Raw genomic sequence first — 15,587 nt, 5'->3', positions numbered from 1 at the left:
TTAGCTTCTTCTTCTTCTCATTAGTCACCTTTGTCAGGCAAATGAAGCTAAGTTAGCGCCACCGTGTGGACTGGCCGTGGAAAGGAGGAAAACGGTAGCTAGGTTATGTGACGATGATTGATGAGTTTAATTAATCGGTGACGAGTCAATATAAATTATTGACAATTTAAATCTTTGTTCCAAAAAAACAACACATCGGTTCAAGCTTCTCAAAGGTGAATTTTGACAACTTGTTTTAGTTTTCTATGATAGTAAAATCAGATACTTTTGCGTGTTAGCTACAAACAAGAAATACTGAAATTCCTGCTTTTAATTGCAAATGTTTACTTACTTGGTTTGGTTAAAAACCTGTGATAAGGCATAAAATACAATGTATTGTTTCACAGTCAATTAAATCTGTATGAACAATAATAATCCATATGTAATAATGTCACACAGACAAAGCCCGGAGCAAAAAGAGTATTTTAACGTTTATACTTTAAGTACATTTGTCAGATAATACATGTTTTTACCTGTTCATATTTTTTGAAAGACTTTCAGTTAAACAGATGCTTCTTTCACCACTGGTTTATAGAATAATTAATTTGTTACAGTTAATATAGTAGTAATACATTTTATGATGCCGCTGCCTTTGTATTGGCTTCAGGCTGTTGAATAGTTTTGCTCTTTGCTCTGTGCACGGTTCTATGAGGATGTTGTTAAAGTTTTCATTATGTAGCTGCAGAGAAAAAGATCCAAGAAGAAGAAAGCAGTGTGCATCTTCTATGCAGATGAATTAACTCAACAACTTGCGAAATTGCTACAAATGGGGGAAAAGATTACTCATGAAGAGTAAAAAAAAATTGGTTGACTTTTTCAGATTTGACAGTTTTCCATCATTTTAACTTACTGTGTCAAAAAAAGGACTTAATGTCTCAAAATCAGTGAAAGCCATGTGACAAGATACCTTCCCCCATCACACATATTGAGCAGTAACTGGGGTACAGAATAAGACAAACGTCATCTTGTTATTCAAAGGACTCCGTTCAGCTTTTTAGAGTGGACACACGCACACACACACACACACACACACACACACACACACACACACACACACACACTGTAAATTGCTGTATACCCCTATTGTTGTTTTATGCAAACAGTCTGAAGCTGGATAGGACACACACAGGCATATGCAAATCAGCCTATCGGGCAGTGTGGGGTGTACTGCAGAGGGGAACGTTTCTCCACTTAGGAAAATGCCAATGAGCAGCTGTGGATTTCTAAAAGTTTTTTTCCCAACGCAAGCTCGTTTTTGAATAATCAGGGAGACAGACGGGAGCGGGAGCAGCACACACTGTTTACCTGAGGTGGGTCCCTCCTCCAACACAGGCATCGTCAGTGACTTCTTAAACTCGCCACTGTTTCATGTCACGCACACACGCGCGCTGAGTTTTAATGAGAGTCTACCTGCTGTGTGGTTATTCTATACAGAGATGACTGTGGTAGTGCTTTATGGGAATATCTGCCTTGCTTATGAATATTACAACTAGGATTCACACAGGAGCGTGTGCAGTTTGTGTGGTGGGGTGGAGAGGAGGGCACATTAGATAAACTCAAGATCATTTTCCTGGGTGGCCTGAGTGCTTCATTGTCCCGGTGAAGTGACTATCCAGTAGGAAAATCAGTTATATTTATCATTACAGATATTAAGATGAGCGCCGACACGTTGGAACAGTCGGAGGCTTCAGCGGAACAGGCAGGTAAGGATGTTTCACTTTCCTTGTGGCGCACGTAAACACAGCTCAATCATCTGAACACACAGATAAGTTGGATGGACGTGACTCAGGAAAGTTTGCTGTTGCTCTGCTGCGTTTGTTTGGTCACTGTTGGTGATGCAGGAGTTTGTTTATTGTCTTCATATTTAAAACAGATTTGATTTATTTGATTTGGAGCTTCAACGTGAGGAATATATTAATATAGGAAGCTACAGTACATTACATTGCATTCAATTAGCAGACACTTTTGTCCAAAGCGACTTACAATAAGTGCATTCAACCATGAAGATATTACCCAAAAAAGGTCAAAAATCAAGAGACATAAACATTTTTTATTTACAGTTAAAAACAGCTTCAAGTGCTCTACTTGTTTGTCAAATTACAGTAATAAAATTACTTGTATGTATCGGAGTGGATATTTGTTCGCTCAAATATGTTGGTGAAATATCTTAAGAACTAGTTAATTAGTTAGTTAAGATTTACTGACACTTCTGTTTTATCTCTATTCAGTGATATTTGCTGTTTGATTTATATCACGTTTTAGAAATATGTTCCACCGTGTGTGAATTTTTACAGAAACTCCATCTGACGTTGCCATCATGCTTTACACAACAAATGATTTATCACACTGGTCCATAAGATGCCTGATGTGATACGAATAAAAGCAGCATTTTGAATTGCTTCTTTTTCATGGGGAGCCGTGTGTGTGTGCGTGTGTGTGTGCGCGCACATGTGTGTGTGTGTGTGTGCATGTGAGACAAAATGGATATTGTGGCAGTTGGTTGCTCTACCAGGATCCACCTGAGGCTGTTTGCTGAGAAATACTTGCTGGCCAGGGGCAAAGGATGGCAACAAGCTAGAAAAATAAAAACCAGGAACAAGCAACAGAAAAATGTGGAACTTTTATTTAGACAATGGATGTGTGAGAGAAGTGGAGGACTTTGTTTCAGGGCACCGTTACATGTCTGTGTTTAGGTCAATATATGATCATCGAGAGACATTAGGTGGACTAGGTCCATTTTCAGGAGGCCTTGTTGTATTATTCTAGTGTCGATTCACTCAAATTAAAGGTACACGTGAGGACATCAAGAACATGCAGACATTTTTGGTGAATGAATATTTGGTGCTCCAAACAATAACATTAGCACTTTGAGATTGCTTTTAGCAATGAAAAGTGCTATATAAATGAAATTTATTATCATTATTATTATAAACTGGTCAACAGCAATGTTTCTTTCGACTGTTATCATTGGAACTTCTTTGGCCCTATAAAAACTGTTTTGGATTTTTCACAGTAGCAGTGACTTTTTCTCTCTAAAATAAATAATTTTAATGGCAATTCTTTTTCCATTTTCCATTCACCTCCATTGTGCTGGTGTGCGAGCAGAAATCTCAGAAACAAACCTAAACAAATGAAAATGAAATCTAACAACACAGAGAGATATATCACAAAAGGTATTTAGACAATATGTGTTTGACTCTTAGACAAGTGTGTTGAAATCGGGTAGAAGGCAGCAGGGGAGAGACACTGCAACAGGAGGAGCGTTTTGAACGTATAGTTATTATATTTACAAATGTGCTCCACGTGCACCTGCTCACTCTGCAAAAGCATTTTCAAAATTATAGATTTAACATACATCTTATTGGTGCCTTTATAATGTTAAGTGGCAATTTCTATTTATTTATATATTTGTCAGTGTCTTTTACACCTCTTTCAAGTCAATAAAAGTTGAGGTGGATATTGAGCATCAGACTTCATTCATGTACCCGCCAAGAGCTGTCTGGTGGAAAGCAAATGCCAAGCTAAGCTCATGTTTGGCTTCTACTACGTCCCTTTACTTCTAGTGAAGTTGGCATGCTAACCATCTAGCCCAAACCCGCCACTTACGATATAGGGAGTCACTGTGGCACTGGAAAGTCGCGTTGCTCAAAAGGGAATATTTTGTCTCGTACATGCAAAACACTGGTTGAAGCCCTTGGCTAGTGACCATCCCCACCACCCGCTCCTTGCAGTAAACCGTGTTCTGCGCCAGAGAAAACTTACAATTGGTCCCTTAAGGCCATGATCTTTCCCCAACTTAAACCAAGTGCCTGCACACAACGATAAATACGTTGAATAATCCTGATGTTGCTAACTGTATATTGTACCAGTACCAGTCAACATTTTGTAAATACTTTCTCTATTTTCTCTGACTTTGCTGGTGTGGTTTTATAAAACTTTATTGATTCAAAGTGTCATCGGGTTTCTTTCGAAATTTGTAATTTGCTGTTTCAAATTAGTAGGATATAAAAGTAATTTCTCAGATTTAACTCAAATGTTTAATTCAAATAATTAACCTTCATGTGCCGCTACACATCATTGTGACTACCTGTCACTGTTTTCACGTTTTTAACTTCTTTCTAAAGCTTTTCCTTTGTAACCTTAAGAACTTGAATTTTTATTTGAAACAATAACTGAACATTTAAACCTTCATGTAAGTATACATTCATAAGTCCTACAAGATTTATTAGAGGACTGTTGCATTAGACAACAGCAGTGTGTTCAGACTGGAAAACGTAAAAAATAAATATGTTTATGAAATCATTATGTTTACAGAATCTCCTGCAGGGTTTTTGAGGTTGCTGTTGATGTGCACTATTGTCATGCGATGCACAAAAGAAACAGGAGCGGACATGAAACAAGTAATGTCAGCTCAAGACAGATCTCAGAAAACAAAGCAAAAAACGTGATAATGCTCAAGAAAGAATTGTTGCTCTTGCTTTACACCACACTTCACACCACATTTCCTGAAAAGACAGAAACCAAAGATGACTCGATCCGACAAATTATATTGTTTGTTATCAAATGTTCACACGTGCCCTAGAACTCCACTGTTGTCTAAAAACTCACCAATGAGTCAGCCTCATCTGTGACCATGACCGAGCACAGTGCGGTTTGTTTTGACTCAGTCCCATTGAAACTGTCCTCCTGCTGTAAATACTCAGCCGAAAATGGTCCCCAGCAAATGCACAACTTACCTCTGCACGAGCAACGCTTGCTTAAAACTACCAAAACTAAAAACTACAGGCATTCTTCATCATTTTTATTTTCATAGAATTTGTTGACAACAAGAAACAAAAAAAAAATAGACAAACAGTCACTGGGGAGCATATTGCATCATTTTCTGTTAGCAAAAAATAGAAATATACAGTAATTTATTTTGCATAATAACTACACAAAACGGTTTATCATGACCTTATAGTACATAGAATGTACAGACAGTACTATTAGTGTTGCATGGAGTTGGTAAACAGCTTCTGTGACAGACTGCACAGTGAGAGAAAAGCCATAATCGGCCCTGAAGTCTAACTGCTGAGAGATTTTTAGTGGGGTGCGTCTGCTAACCATCATTTGCCCAGTGTGTGTGTGTGTGTGTGTGTGTGTGTGTGCGCGCGTGTGTCCAGACCTCTGATACAGCCTTCCCATGCACACAGAGCTGATTTGCATGTCTTGGTCATTTCCATACTGGAAGTTTGGCTGTGAAGCTACTTGTGCTGGGGGGTAGTACCATGGTGGGGTGGTGGTGAGGTGAGAGGGGGTGGGGTGGACAGAGAGAGAGAGAGGGGGGAATTTGCATCTCCAGTAGTGCACTGTGTCCCTCTCTCTCTCTCTCTGTCTCTCCCTCTCTCTCTCTCTCACACACACACACACACACACACACACAACCCCAATTGCCCTATTTGACATTCAAATGATGCGAACTTCATCCACTCTCTACTCTCCATCAACCCTCTTCTGTCCTCGACACTCGACACAGAACTGAATCCCCTAGTTTAAGTACTAACACCACACAGTTAAATACTTCATAACACGGGGGTGTCCTGCGAATGGAAATAAAGATGATTCATGTAATCTTAAATATACTAAAGAGAATATGTTTAAACTATAAAAAAAAGGAAAAGTGCCCAATGCAGCCAAACAGCCCCTGTGATTGATATATCATTAGATTACTGCTACTATTGATTTGGAAACCGTTTACTAATGATTGTTTGGTTTATAAAACTTTAGGAACTAATGAGAATTATTGCTCTATAGTTCTTTATTGAAGTTAGGTGTTGGGTGATTGATACAATTTTAATATTGTCATTAATCTTTTTTTGTTGTATTTAGGTGTATTGATCGTCTGGTGTAGTTTCAGTTTGAACACTATATCCTCACGTGTTATTTCTGTCTTTTAACATTTTCCATGTTGGAAAAAAATGTTTTTGTGCTCATAAAACAGATGATTCAATTTGTGATGAGAAAAAAAAATCCACGAATGCAAAGAGAAGTAATAGAATCTTTATATTGTTTGCTTTGTTCAGAGTTTTAAAGAACCTAATTTTAATAATCTGAATCTCTTTTCTCTTTTCTGACCTTTAGAGCAAAACGGAATCGACTTCAATCGACAGGTGAGCAGCAGAGTTCATCATAACTTCCTGTGTTCAGATTCCCATGAATGAGGGTTTTAGGAGTGGGGTCTCTGATGTCAGCATGATTTAGTTTGCTTTGTTTAACATGTGGAAACATGGATCCGATCAATTCTTAATATCTGACAAAAACATGAAGAAACTTTCGCCTATGTTGCTACTCCTTGCCTCTCAATCATCTACTGTTCTACTTTATTTAAGTTTTATTTATTTTACAGATCACAAATATATACTTTGTTTTAAAAAAAAAGGGCCAAGTCATTTCTTTGAACAGTCGAGCAGTGTTACTCAAACAGAGGTAAATGGTATATTTGTTGGGGACTGTTTTCAGTGGTGAATTAATACACATGGTGCTCTCTACTTAAACACTTGTTTAAATTGCCTGCAATTTAACCCGAGAACCTTTCTTTCTCAGATATATTCAGTCAAACTTTTTAAGGGCGAGAAGTGGTAAAGCTGCCCAGCAAAGATATAATTTCATTTTTAAAAATGGCTCTGTAATTTCCCTTATACAAAGGTGGACACTTGCTCTTGGATTAACTGAAAATAAACTACAGAAGCTGTGTTCATCATATTGAAGGGACGCGTTACCCAGTGCAACTGTGAAGATCACCGATGTCTCTGATATTTTTAATGGGATTTTTTAATAAGAAAAAATAAAGACGGTCAAAAGACTTTATGTTAGTCTGTATGCTTTGGCAGACTCAATAACGGAGCTCAGTTACATGAACAGCCCAGGGCCAAGTGAATGGTACAAAATGTCCCTTCATCCGAGACATAACGTTCAACTGACGTTCAGATGGTTAACATCCTCAGGATAAACTACCTGCTCTCCCCACAGATGTCAATAATGGATGCCACCTCTGTAGAGGCACCTCAAATAGTTTGCAGCTATTTGGATACTTCTCCAAACATACTTTTTGGCAGGAGATCACATTTTCTTTCAACGCTCATGTTTTCAGGAAGTGCCGTGGCTTTCGGGGGGGTGAGGGGTATTTGCATACTGGCTTGCCCAAGGGGAGGGAAAGACTCCATCACTCTTTGTATAATGCTTAGTGAACAAACTGGTCCTGGAGTCAGTCTGCATATATGTTTGGGTAACAGACACATGAGCTCATTTGCCCTGATATTATGTACAGAATTCCCACAGCTGAGACAGGATGGGAATCCTGTCTCAGCTGTACAGAAATGTATTGTTTGGTCTGTGCATGAGTTTGTGAGAATCCAGAGTTCATGCTGGTGTGTTCTGCTTTTCACTGTCTTAGATAAAGACAGAGAACATCAACGACTCACCTCACTTAGCCTCCACTCTGAAGACATGTCACCTGACACAGGGCTCTCCGCTGCCAGGGGGTCAGATGCATGGGGTAAGACACAGACACTGAATCATCAAATAACTATACTTATATATAGTATATTATTACTTATAATAACTTCACCTTCAAGTATATATGAGCCTTTCATTAGAGGGCAATTCTTACAGGGGGGCCAGTAATGGAAGAACAATTCAATGCAAGTCCTCCTCATATCAGAAGAATATTTGCAAAAAATTTCCATTTTAGTAAAGGACATATTGTATGTCGTTCCTATATTTTGGCTAAATGTCCCGGAAAAAAATGAATGTCATCAGTGAATGGGAAAGGGTCCTTTTCGAGTGTTGAGTATTACATATATTATAATCATTATTGCAAATCATTACAATGTAAGCAACACTGTAATCAGGGAGAAGTAACTAAGTAAAATACATTCAACACAGCATTTTAGTAGAAATTAGTATTACTCATATCCTTTTTTTCTTCTTTATACTTCCATCCCACTACTTTTCAGAGGGAAATATTGTTCCTTTTTTGCTCCAATGCGTTTAACTAACAGCATTACTCTAAAGGTTAAGATTCGTACTATATAATGAGAACATTAAATAGGATGCACTGTGGTAGATTTAACTCAACCAACACTGTGTAGAATAGTAAAAACTCTGGATGTGCTATGGAGTGAAAGGCTATTTACAAATAAACACCTTGATGATTATCCCAAAAATTTAATGAGCAATACTATATCAAACCATGGGGCCATTTTTTTGTCAAGAGACAGGCCCACGGACTTATATGCCATTTTCATTGAAGATTTTGGGATGTTTGAATCTAAAGCTAAACAGCTATGCTAAACATATGTTTTGCATGGAAAATCTTTACCAGCATAGTAAACAGTATCTAAAGGCATCAGATAAACGTAATAGAGAATTTCCCTCTGTGATATAGTGGAGCAGAACATTACTTTCATTTGTAGCTGATGCTTTTGTCCAAAGCAACTTACAGTAACCAGTCATATCAGAGGTCGGCAGGTCGCATTCAGGGCCTCGCCTAAGGCATCTGAGCTATACAATACATACCAGCAGCAAAGTAGTATAAAATGAGAATGTTCATTTAAAGTACAAGTACCTCAGAATGAGTGGTTCATAAAGTGCCTGTGTGAATGTACTTCCCACCACTGCAGAATGTTTTATATGTGAGACTAATTCCTCTGTTGCTGTGCCTTGTTCTGCTCCAGGAGCTCGCCTCCTTCCACACCATGCAGCAGCTGGTTCTGATGCCGCAGTCTCACCTGCCGTCTCACCTGCCGTCTCCCTCCTCTTTCCTCCTCTCACAGAGCCCCAACGGCCACCAAGGTGCAGTCTTAAAACACTTCCACTGAGACAACACAGCTATGCGAATCACTTTTTCAAAGATTTAAGGTGGAAATGCATCATGGTTTTAACATGTTATATACCACTGAACTCTGCCGCAGTCAAAAGTGGAAATAACTAAACACCTACCAATACCTCTACAGCTCAACTAAACGATTATTTAATTTGTACATAACAAAAGCTGTCAAAACTATGATTCGTGGGAGTATTGTTGCCGCATACAGATGATGAATCAAAAACTGCCTGTTTTTCCTTTGCAGCTGTTCTGCAGCAGAACCTGCTGTCCCTCCCCAGCCACAGTCAGGCCAGTCTTCTTCAACATCAACCTGGACTGGCTCTTACTCCACAGGTAAATCCAGAACACTTCCATGTGACATGTGCTGTTTAAAGTGCCTATATTCAATATTCTATATATCAATAACAAACCACATGATTATGTTAATCTGGAAAGTGCTCACTGGAATCTGAAGTGTGTACTCCTGTGTCAACTGTCTGATCCAGGCTATGAGTCGCTCTGGTCTGGCAGGAGCATCTATGGAGAACCACATGGACATGTCGCACCTGCAGATGCCCAAACACATGTCAGTGCCACCACAGGAAGAACCCAGTGACCTGGAGGAACTGGAACAGTTTGCGAAGGCATTCAAACAAAGACGCATCAAACTGGGCTTCACTCAGGTAATCGAGAGAAAGAACCACCCACGGGAGTTTTCCTTAAAACAAAATCTCAGTCTGCTTCAGTATTGTCCTGCAAAATCGGTACCAACCTCCATTATTTTCTGCCTGAGTTAGAATAGTTTTGGTCATTTCACATGACATTTTTCTGTATTTGTGTTCTTGTTGTTGCTTCTCCGCGCAACACATTTTGAATTTCCAATGGGCTTGAAGGACGTGATTTTTAACTAACTGCCACATGAACATTTGTATGTGGTTGTTGTAATAATTTCATTTGACTGCCAACCCTGCTCAGTTAGTTGTGGACAACAATATTCTAACGTTCTCCAAGCTGTACTGAATTCACATAAATACAAATTTCAGGTTGTTCTCTAGAGCCCAAGGTAATGGGGGGGAAAAACATTTATATTTTCACTGTAAAAAGATCCAATTTCGAGACATTTACATTATATAAATACCTTAGTGTTGAGAGAGATTCACATTCAAATACCATATAGGCAAGAAACAACAAGACATAAAATACAACTAACTTTCCTATACAATAGGAAAAGTATTAATGAAGCCATTCTTCTCTATATTATTGGTTACGGTGATATGGTTTATTAGACCAAGCAAACATGGTCTAATAACTGGTTTTCACTGCAATTCCCTGAAGGCGGTTTTGAACTTGGAAGAACTGTGTCTAGTGTTTTATGCTGTGACCATTTAAATCCCTTTATGATTCACTAAACATTTATTCTGTGTTCTGTTTCACCAGTAGTTTGTCCCACTTCAGTCTGAATCCATCCACTGATGATGACTGGGAGAGGTTTTAAAATTAGGTTTTGTGCCAGCATCCTCCATGAGAGGGTGGTGATAATTAACATGTGTGTGTCTGTTCTTTTTTTTTTTTTTTACCACAGGGAGATGTGGGCCTTGCCATGGGAAAACTGTACGGGAATGATTTCAGCCAGACCACAATATCTCGCTTCGAGGCTCTCAACCTGAGCTTCAAAAACATGTGCAAGCTCAAGCCTCTGCTGGAGAAATGGCTGTGTGACGCAGGTACAACACAGTGACAACTTACTTATCTTTTTTTTTTTTTTCATGACATTACCTTTGATGATTCTGGCTTGCTGTGAATAAAGCACAAACATAAATTTACCTCTTTACGTAGAATTTTAAAAAGCAACATAACTTAAATTTGAAATAAATATTTGAAACCCACAAGAATAAGAAAAAATTCAGACTTCTTACTGATTTTCAGTATGATCAATTACAAGAATTGTTTTATCTGATTGAACGACAATACGAGTGTCTGTATGTATCTGTAACAAATCTATCACCACACAAAATACGCTCTAAAAGTTGGGGTTACATTGTGACTGACGATAAAATTTTACATTACATTTTTGTTTTTACACTAGAGAACTCACCCGCTGACTCGAAGAGTAATCCCACCTCTCTGCCACCACTGATTGAGGGCTACGGTCGCAAACGGAAAAAGAGGACAAGCATTGAAACGAACATCAAGCTGACTCTGGAGAAACGTTTCCATGACGTGAGTTCAAGACTGAGTCAATATTTATTGAGGTTTTTTTTTATGGTGAAGGACTTATTTTTTAATTGGTGCAGCACTTTAGCTCCAATGCATAGGACATAAATACAGACGGAAAAACAAAGACACATCAATGTAAGAATATATGCTGTGAATATATGTGGTGTGTACAGTTTAGTTCCACATCATATCACATTGGATATTCATAGAAAGTAATGGTGAATATAACGCTGTATATCAAAAAGAATATCACTAGTGTAACATAACAACATCAGATCTCTACATACTATACATTGACCACTGTCTTTAAATGTACACATTTGTTTTCAAGAAATATTTAAGTATTTAAGTATTAAGTGGTTGTTAATGAACTGCATTCATAAACCTGCATTAGTCAATACTATTGATAATATAAAGCTAAGATTTTTCTGCTTTCGCTGGCAAAAGTTTTGGTAACAGGACGGGCAAATCAACGGCTGACTGAAAATGTCATAAACATGAGACCCTGACGACCCAACATTTGAAAGAATGAAATCACAAACTTTCTTAATTTTTTTTCCAGAACCCTAAGCCCAACTCTGAGGAGATCACCCTGATCTCCGAGCAGCTGTCCATGGAGAAAGAGGTGGTTCGAGTGTGGTTCTGTAATCGGCGTCAGAAGGAGAAGAGGATCTACTGCCCGGTGGCCAGTTTACCTGTCAAATCACACAGCTACAACTCCAGAATGGTCAGTTGTCTAAAAACGGCCTTCTCTAACACTAAGGACTATTGTTTTTGTGAGCCGCATTTTCGAGCAAGAGTAAGCCTAATGCCTTTATGGTTTTTTATGAATGAAGCATATAAAGCACCACAACCTGTAGCCAGCTTGACACCTGAGGTCGATATAGATTCTCTCCTCTCAAAAACAAAAACAAAGCAAAATAATCCCATTTCCTTAAAATGTTGAACAACTCCATTTTTAGCGTGTCTCTAAGGAAACCGCCCCCTCTTTTTAAAAACACTTTCCTTACATTTTTTTGCAAAATATCATCGTTCAACAGAGATTTTTGCAAACAATCTCTAAATTCTTTATGTCATGACAGCAGATGAAGAAAACAGGTTATGGAGTATCAAGCCATTATCAGGGTTATGAAATAAATTATTGAGGATATATTTGCAGATCCTGTAGGTATTGTGATTTACTACTGACTGTTGAAGATGGAAAATGTTGGATTGTACAATCCCGAAGCTGCATCTCTCTCATTGTCACATTGTTTCAGGTATCGGCAGCCAGGTCCTACAGCCCACTGACGTCAGGCGGAGGCAAGTTCTGTTTCCTGAACCCCCTTATTGATAACAAGCCTTTCATTGTAACCTCTTCACGATTCACTTCATTGTGACTGACTTGGACAAATTGAACATTTTCATCTCTTATCCTTCTATCCAGGGTTCATTTACACAAAAATCTTAAAAGAAAATATGGAAAGAATTTCAAATTCAGTGAAGTTTTAAATTTTTCCTTCCAGTTTCATCAAATTCATCTCCGAACAGTGTGAGCCGTGAAGCTTCCCCCAACAGCCTGTCCGTGGTCTCAGCATCTTTAACATCTCAGGCCAACGCAGCTTCCTACAGCACACCAGGGTAAGGACGTTCACCTGAACACCCCAGGAGACAGGTTTTTTTCTCATAAAGTTAATAGATACAAGAACTTTTCAACTTTCAATTTTTGTATCTATATACATGTAAATCTGCAAACCAGCAGCTCTGATGCTCACCAGGTTACAAGTTCTGTTTTGATTTGTCTAATGTGTATTAAATGAAAAGCTGTGGTTTTACAGGGAGTAATGTTAACATTATTGCGAGAAACATCAAGAGCGAATTGCTGAATGAAATTTCTGTCACTTTTATTCGTCCAAGTCAATAATCCTGCGACCCTCCCTTTGGTCTTTCAGCTCCTGGTACCGCACTTGGAATCCTGCTGCATATCATCACTGTTAAACACGAACAGTTTCATGTGAATTTTTTCAAGATTGTTTTGTTTGTTTGTTTGGTTGTTTTTTTGTTGTACACCGAAGATGTGACGAAGTAACACAATATCCCTGTTATAAACGGGGTTACGACTTCAGGCTTAAACCGTAGACGGACCTATTGAGGCAAAGCAGCGCAAGCAGAGAAGTGCAACACGTCTGTCAACACTGGAGCTCAAAATCATGCCAATGACCTCGAGCTGTTTGATTTGTGTCCATGTGACTCTTTACTTAGATCCGCCGCAAAGATGAAGAAAAGACCAAAAAAAACCAAAACACATAATGACATTTTTATGTAAACACATGGGAATTCTCCCGTTCGGGCCTGTATACCTGCTTATGGCTAAAAATGTTCAAGTCAAGACTCAATTAATCAGTTTGAATGTAGAAGGATTCGGGTCCAGATTCACAGAGATAACGTGCCAATATCTTTCTTACGCCGTTGTTGCTGTTAGGATGTGTTTTTCTATGTTCATAATGAAGTTTGTGTTCATGAATTCGATGCAATCCTATCCAGCGAACTGCAAGCCTGTCTAAATATATATGCAGTCAACACAAAGGGATTTCATAGATTTTCAAACTGTTCGAGAATGGTGTGAAAGAAAAAGTTTTAACAACCTTCAATCTGGTCGTTTTTTTGTTCTTGAAGCAATAGTTCTGGTTCTTAAAGATTTGGGGTTTTTTGTTTATTGTTTTGGCCATAATTGTTCCATCTGTTCAAATATCACCGTACTCACCAAAGAAATTGTTCAAATCTTGTCGAAATCGCACCAACGAGGGCAAATGGGGCAAGACACATGATCCGAAAAGAAAACTGCCACTATATTCACAGTATGTTACAGTTGAACCAGGAAGTCAGACTGTGCGTTATGAAGGATATTTACAACTGTAATATTATTATTATTATTATTATATTATCGTTTTTATTTTCTCCTTTTTACCTGGTGGTTTTAATTTACAATCTGTCTGACCGTCTGCTCGTGTTTCTTGTGCTGTGGAATCTCTTTGTGTAGTGATGATGCTCCGTGGTCCTCGATGCTGTGGATAAAATAAGAATAAGAACCTTTATTACAACCAAGTTGTGGTAAACTGGGACTATGACACACTTTAAAGACCCGGACAATTAGAAAGGACCAACTCTAACAAAGTTGGAACCGTTCTTTGGCAACATTTGGATTAAAGTGACGTGACACTTGTGGTCTTTCATTTGCTTTTATTCAAATCTGATCAAACCGCACCAATGGAGTCCTGTTGAAACAGGTTAGCCTCTGTTATTTTATTCTTACACTTAATTAAGACTAATTGAGGATATGTTGTTGTTGCTGTTGTTTTCTCTTTAACTTCTGCAGATTTTGTCTTCGATTTGAAACCAAGTTTCAGGGGCTTTAAACTAAGTTTGAGACCTTCATGTTTTAAGGTCTCGGCATGCTACGAATGAACTTGTTTGCGTCGTCAGACCAAGTCCAAACTGCTCATTGCAGCTCTGAGTGTTTAAACTCACTTGTTGTACTAGTAAGTATTTCTGGCAGGTGTATAGGCAAAATAAGCCACATTTGTGGTAATAAATAGATGTTCAAATCCTTTTTGGAAAAATGAAAAAGACGAGTGAGAAATAGATTAGGTTTTCTTTCGTGTGGGTTGTTTTCATGGGATTTGTTGACAATAAGAAAAAGGACGGACTAACACCAGACTTCTTTTGATCCGGAGAGAAAGCGTTGACCTCTGCTGGTCCAGCCCGCCGGAGACTCAGCTGCTGGGGCTTCTCTTTACTTTGTCTGTTTAACTCAGACTCTCATGAAACTGCCCTTCAGACCTCAAGTCAAGGTGTAACTGCTCTTGGTCGTTGTTTGGTTAATTCATTTACCTTTGTTACATTCATTTCTGTTTTGAGTGACCTTCGTATATTTTAGTTTAGGGAATTTTTTTTTGCAGTGGTACGGAATTCTGAGCTTAAAAAAAATCATGAAGTTTTTTTTCTTCAAATAAAAGCACTATAATTTTAATGATATATGTCACAGCAATTACTTTTGAAAGTTCAGAGTAAAGTGAAGTTTTTACTGATGTAAGTGCGCCATATAGGTTGAAGTCTCAGGGAGTCTCAGGGAATCGTTTGTGTTTGCCTCTTAACCCCAGAGACCTTAATCGACTATTCATATTTACTTTCATTAAACAGAAGATGCGTGCTCTGTGTTTTGGCCTCCTCTCTTTTTAACGAGGCAAACGGTGATATCAAATTGTAGGGGAAAAAGTTTTATATTATTTTTTCACCAGTCTTTCTGACCGGGTTCCTGTTGGACCTTCAGGTTTTGTTGTGGCGGAGAAAAAATTCAGATCCTTTATTTCAATATCAGTACGAACACCACACTATTAAAAAGTTGGAGGACTGGCAATGAAAATGTATTTTCATAAATTTATGGACATATATTCAAGTAAATGTACAAAAAGTGAAAGTACTTCCATTGCAGAAAATGTCCCGTGAC

General features: G+C 38.4%; 1 protein-coding gene across 5 annotated transcripts; it reads left to right on the top strand.

The window, feature by feature from the left end:
* Positions 1–59: 59 nt before the first annotated feature.
* pou2f3 (POU class 2 homeobox 3) lies at positions 60–13,731 on the top strand. 5 transcript variants are annotated; one of them, XM_035624750.2, is made up of 14 exons: positions 90–215; positions 1,307–1,349; positions 1,686–1,742; positions 6,160–6,188; positions 7,472–7,573; positions 8,754–8,871; positions 9,150–9,238; positions 9,391–9,567; positions 10,467–10,608; positions 10,971–11,104; positions 11,664–11,828; positions 12,361–12,403; positions 12,607–12,721; positions 13,033–13,731. In XM_035624750.2, the coding sequence occupies exons 3-14, from the start codon at positions 1,694–1,696 to the stop codon at positions 13,076–13,078; spliced, it is 1,209 nt and encodes a 402-aa protein (XP_035480643.2). In that variant the 5' UTR covers positions 90–215; positions 1,307–1,349; positions 1,686–1,693; the 3' UTR covers positions 13,079–13,731. The 5 variants fall into 5 exon arrangements, with proteins under 5 accessions (XP_035480640.2, XP_035480643.2, XP_035480642.2 ...); XM_035624749.2 differs by having other exon boundaries at positions 1,288–1,349; XM_035624747.2 differs by lacking the exon at positions 1,307–1,349 and having other exon boundaries at positions 60–215.
* Positions 13,732–15,587: the final 1,856 nt, after the last annotated feature.

Source organism: Scophthalmus maximus, chromosome 2 (assembly GCF_022379125.1).
Source record: "Scophthalmus maximus strain ysfricsl-2021 chromosome 2, ASM2237912v1, whole genome shotgun sequence".
NCBI lineage: Eukaryota > Metazoa > Chordata > Actinopteri > Pleuronectiformes > Scophthalmidae > Scophthalmus > Scophthalmus maximus.
Note: the sequence above shows the minus strand (reverse complement) of the source record. Positions and strands in the feature narration are given on the sequence as shown.

Excerpts from the sequence above, each read along its gene's own strand:
- pou2f3 (XM_035624747.2), top strand. The coding sequence starts at position 1,694 with ATGAGCGCCGACACGTTGGAACAGTCGGAGGCTTCAGCGGAACAGGCA. Across the intron at positions 1,743-6,159 it reads GGCTTCAGCGGAACAGGCAG|AGCAAAACGGAATCGACTTC; the intron begins GTAAGGATGTTT and ends TCTGACCTTTAG. Across the intron at positions 8,872-9,149 it reads GAGCCCCAACGGCCACCAAG|CTGTTCTGCAGCAGAACCTG; the intron begins GTGCAGTCTTAA and ends TTTCCTTTGCAG.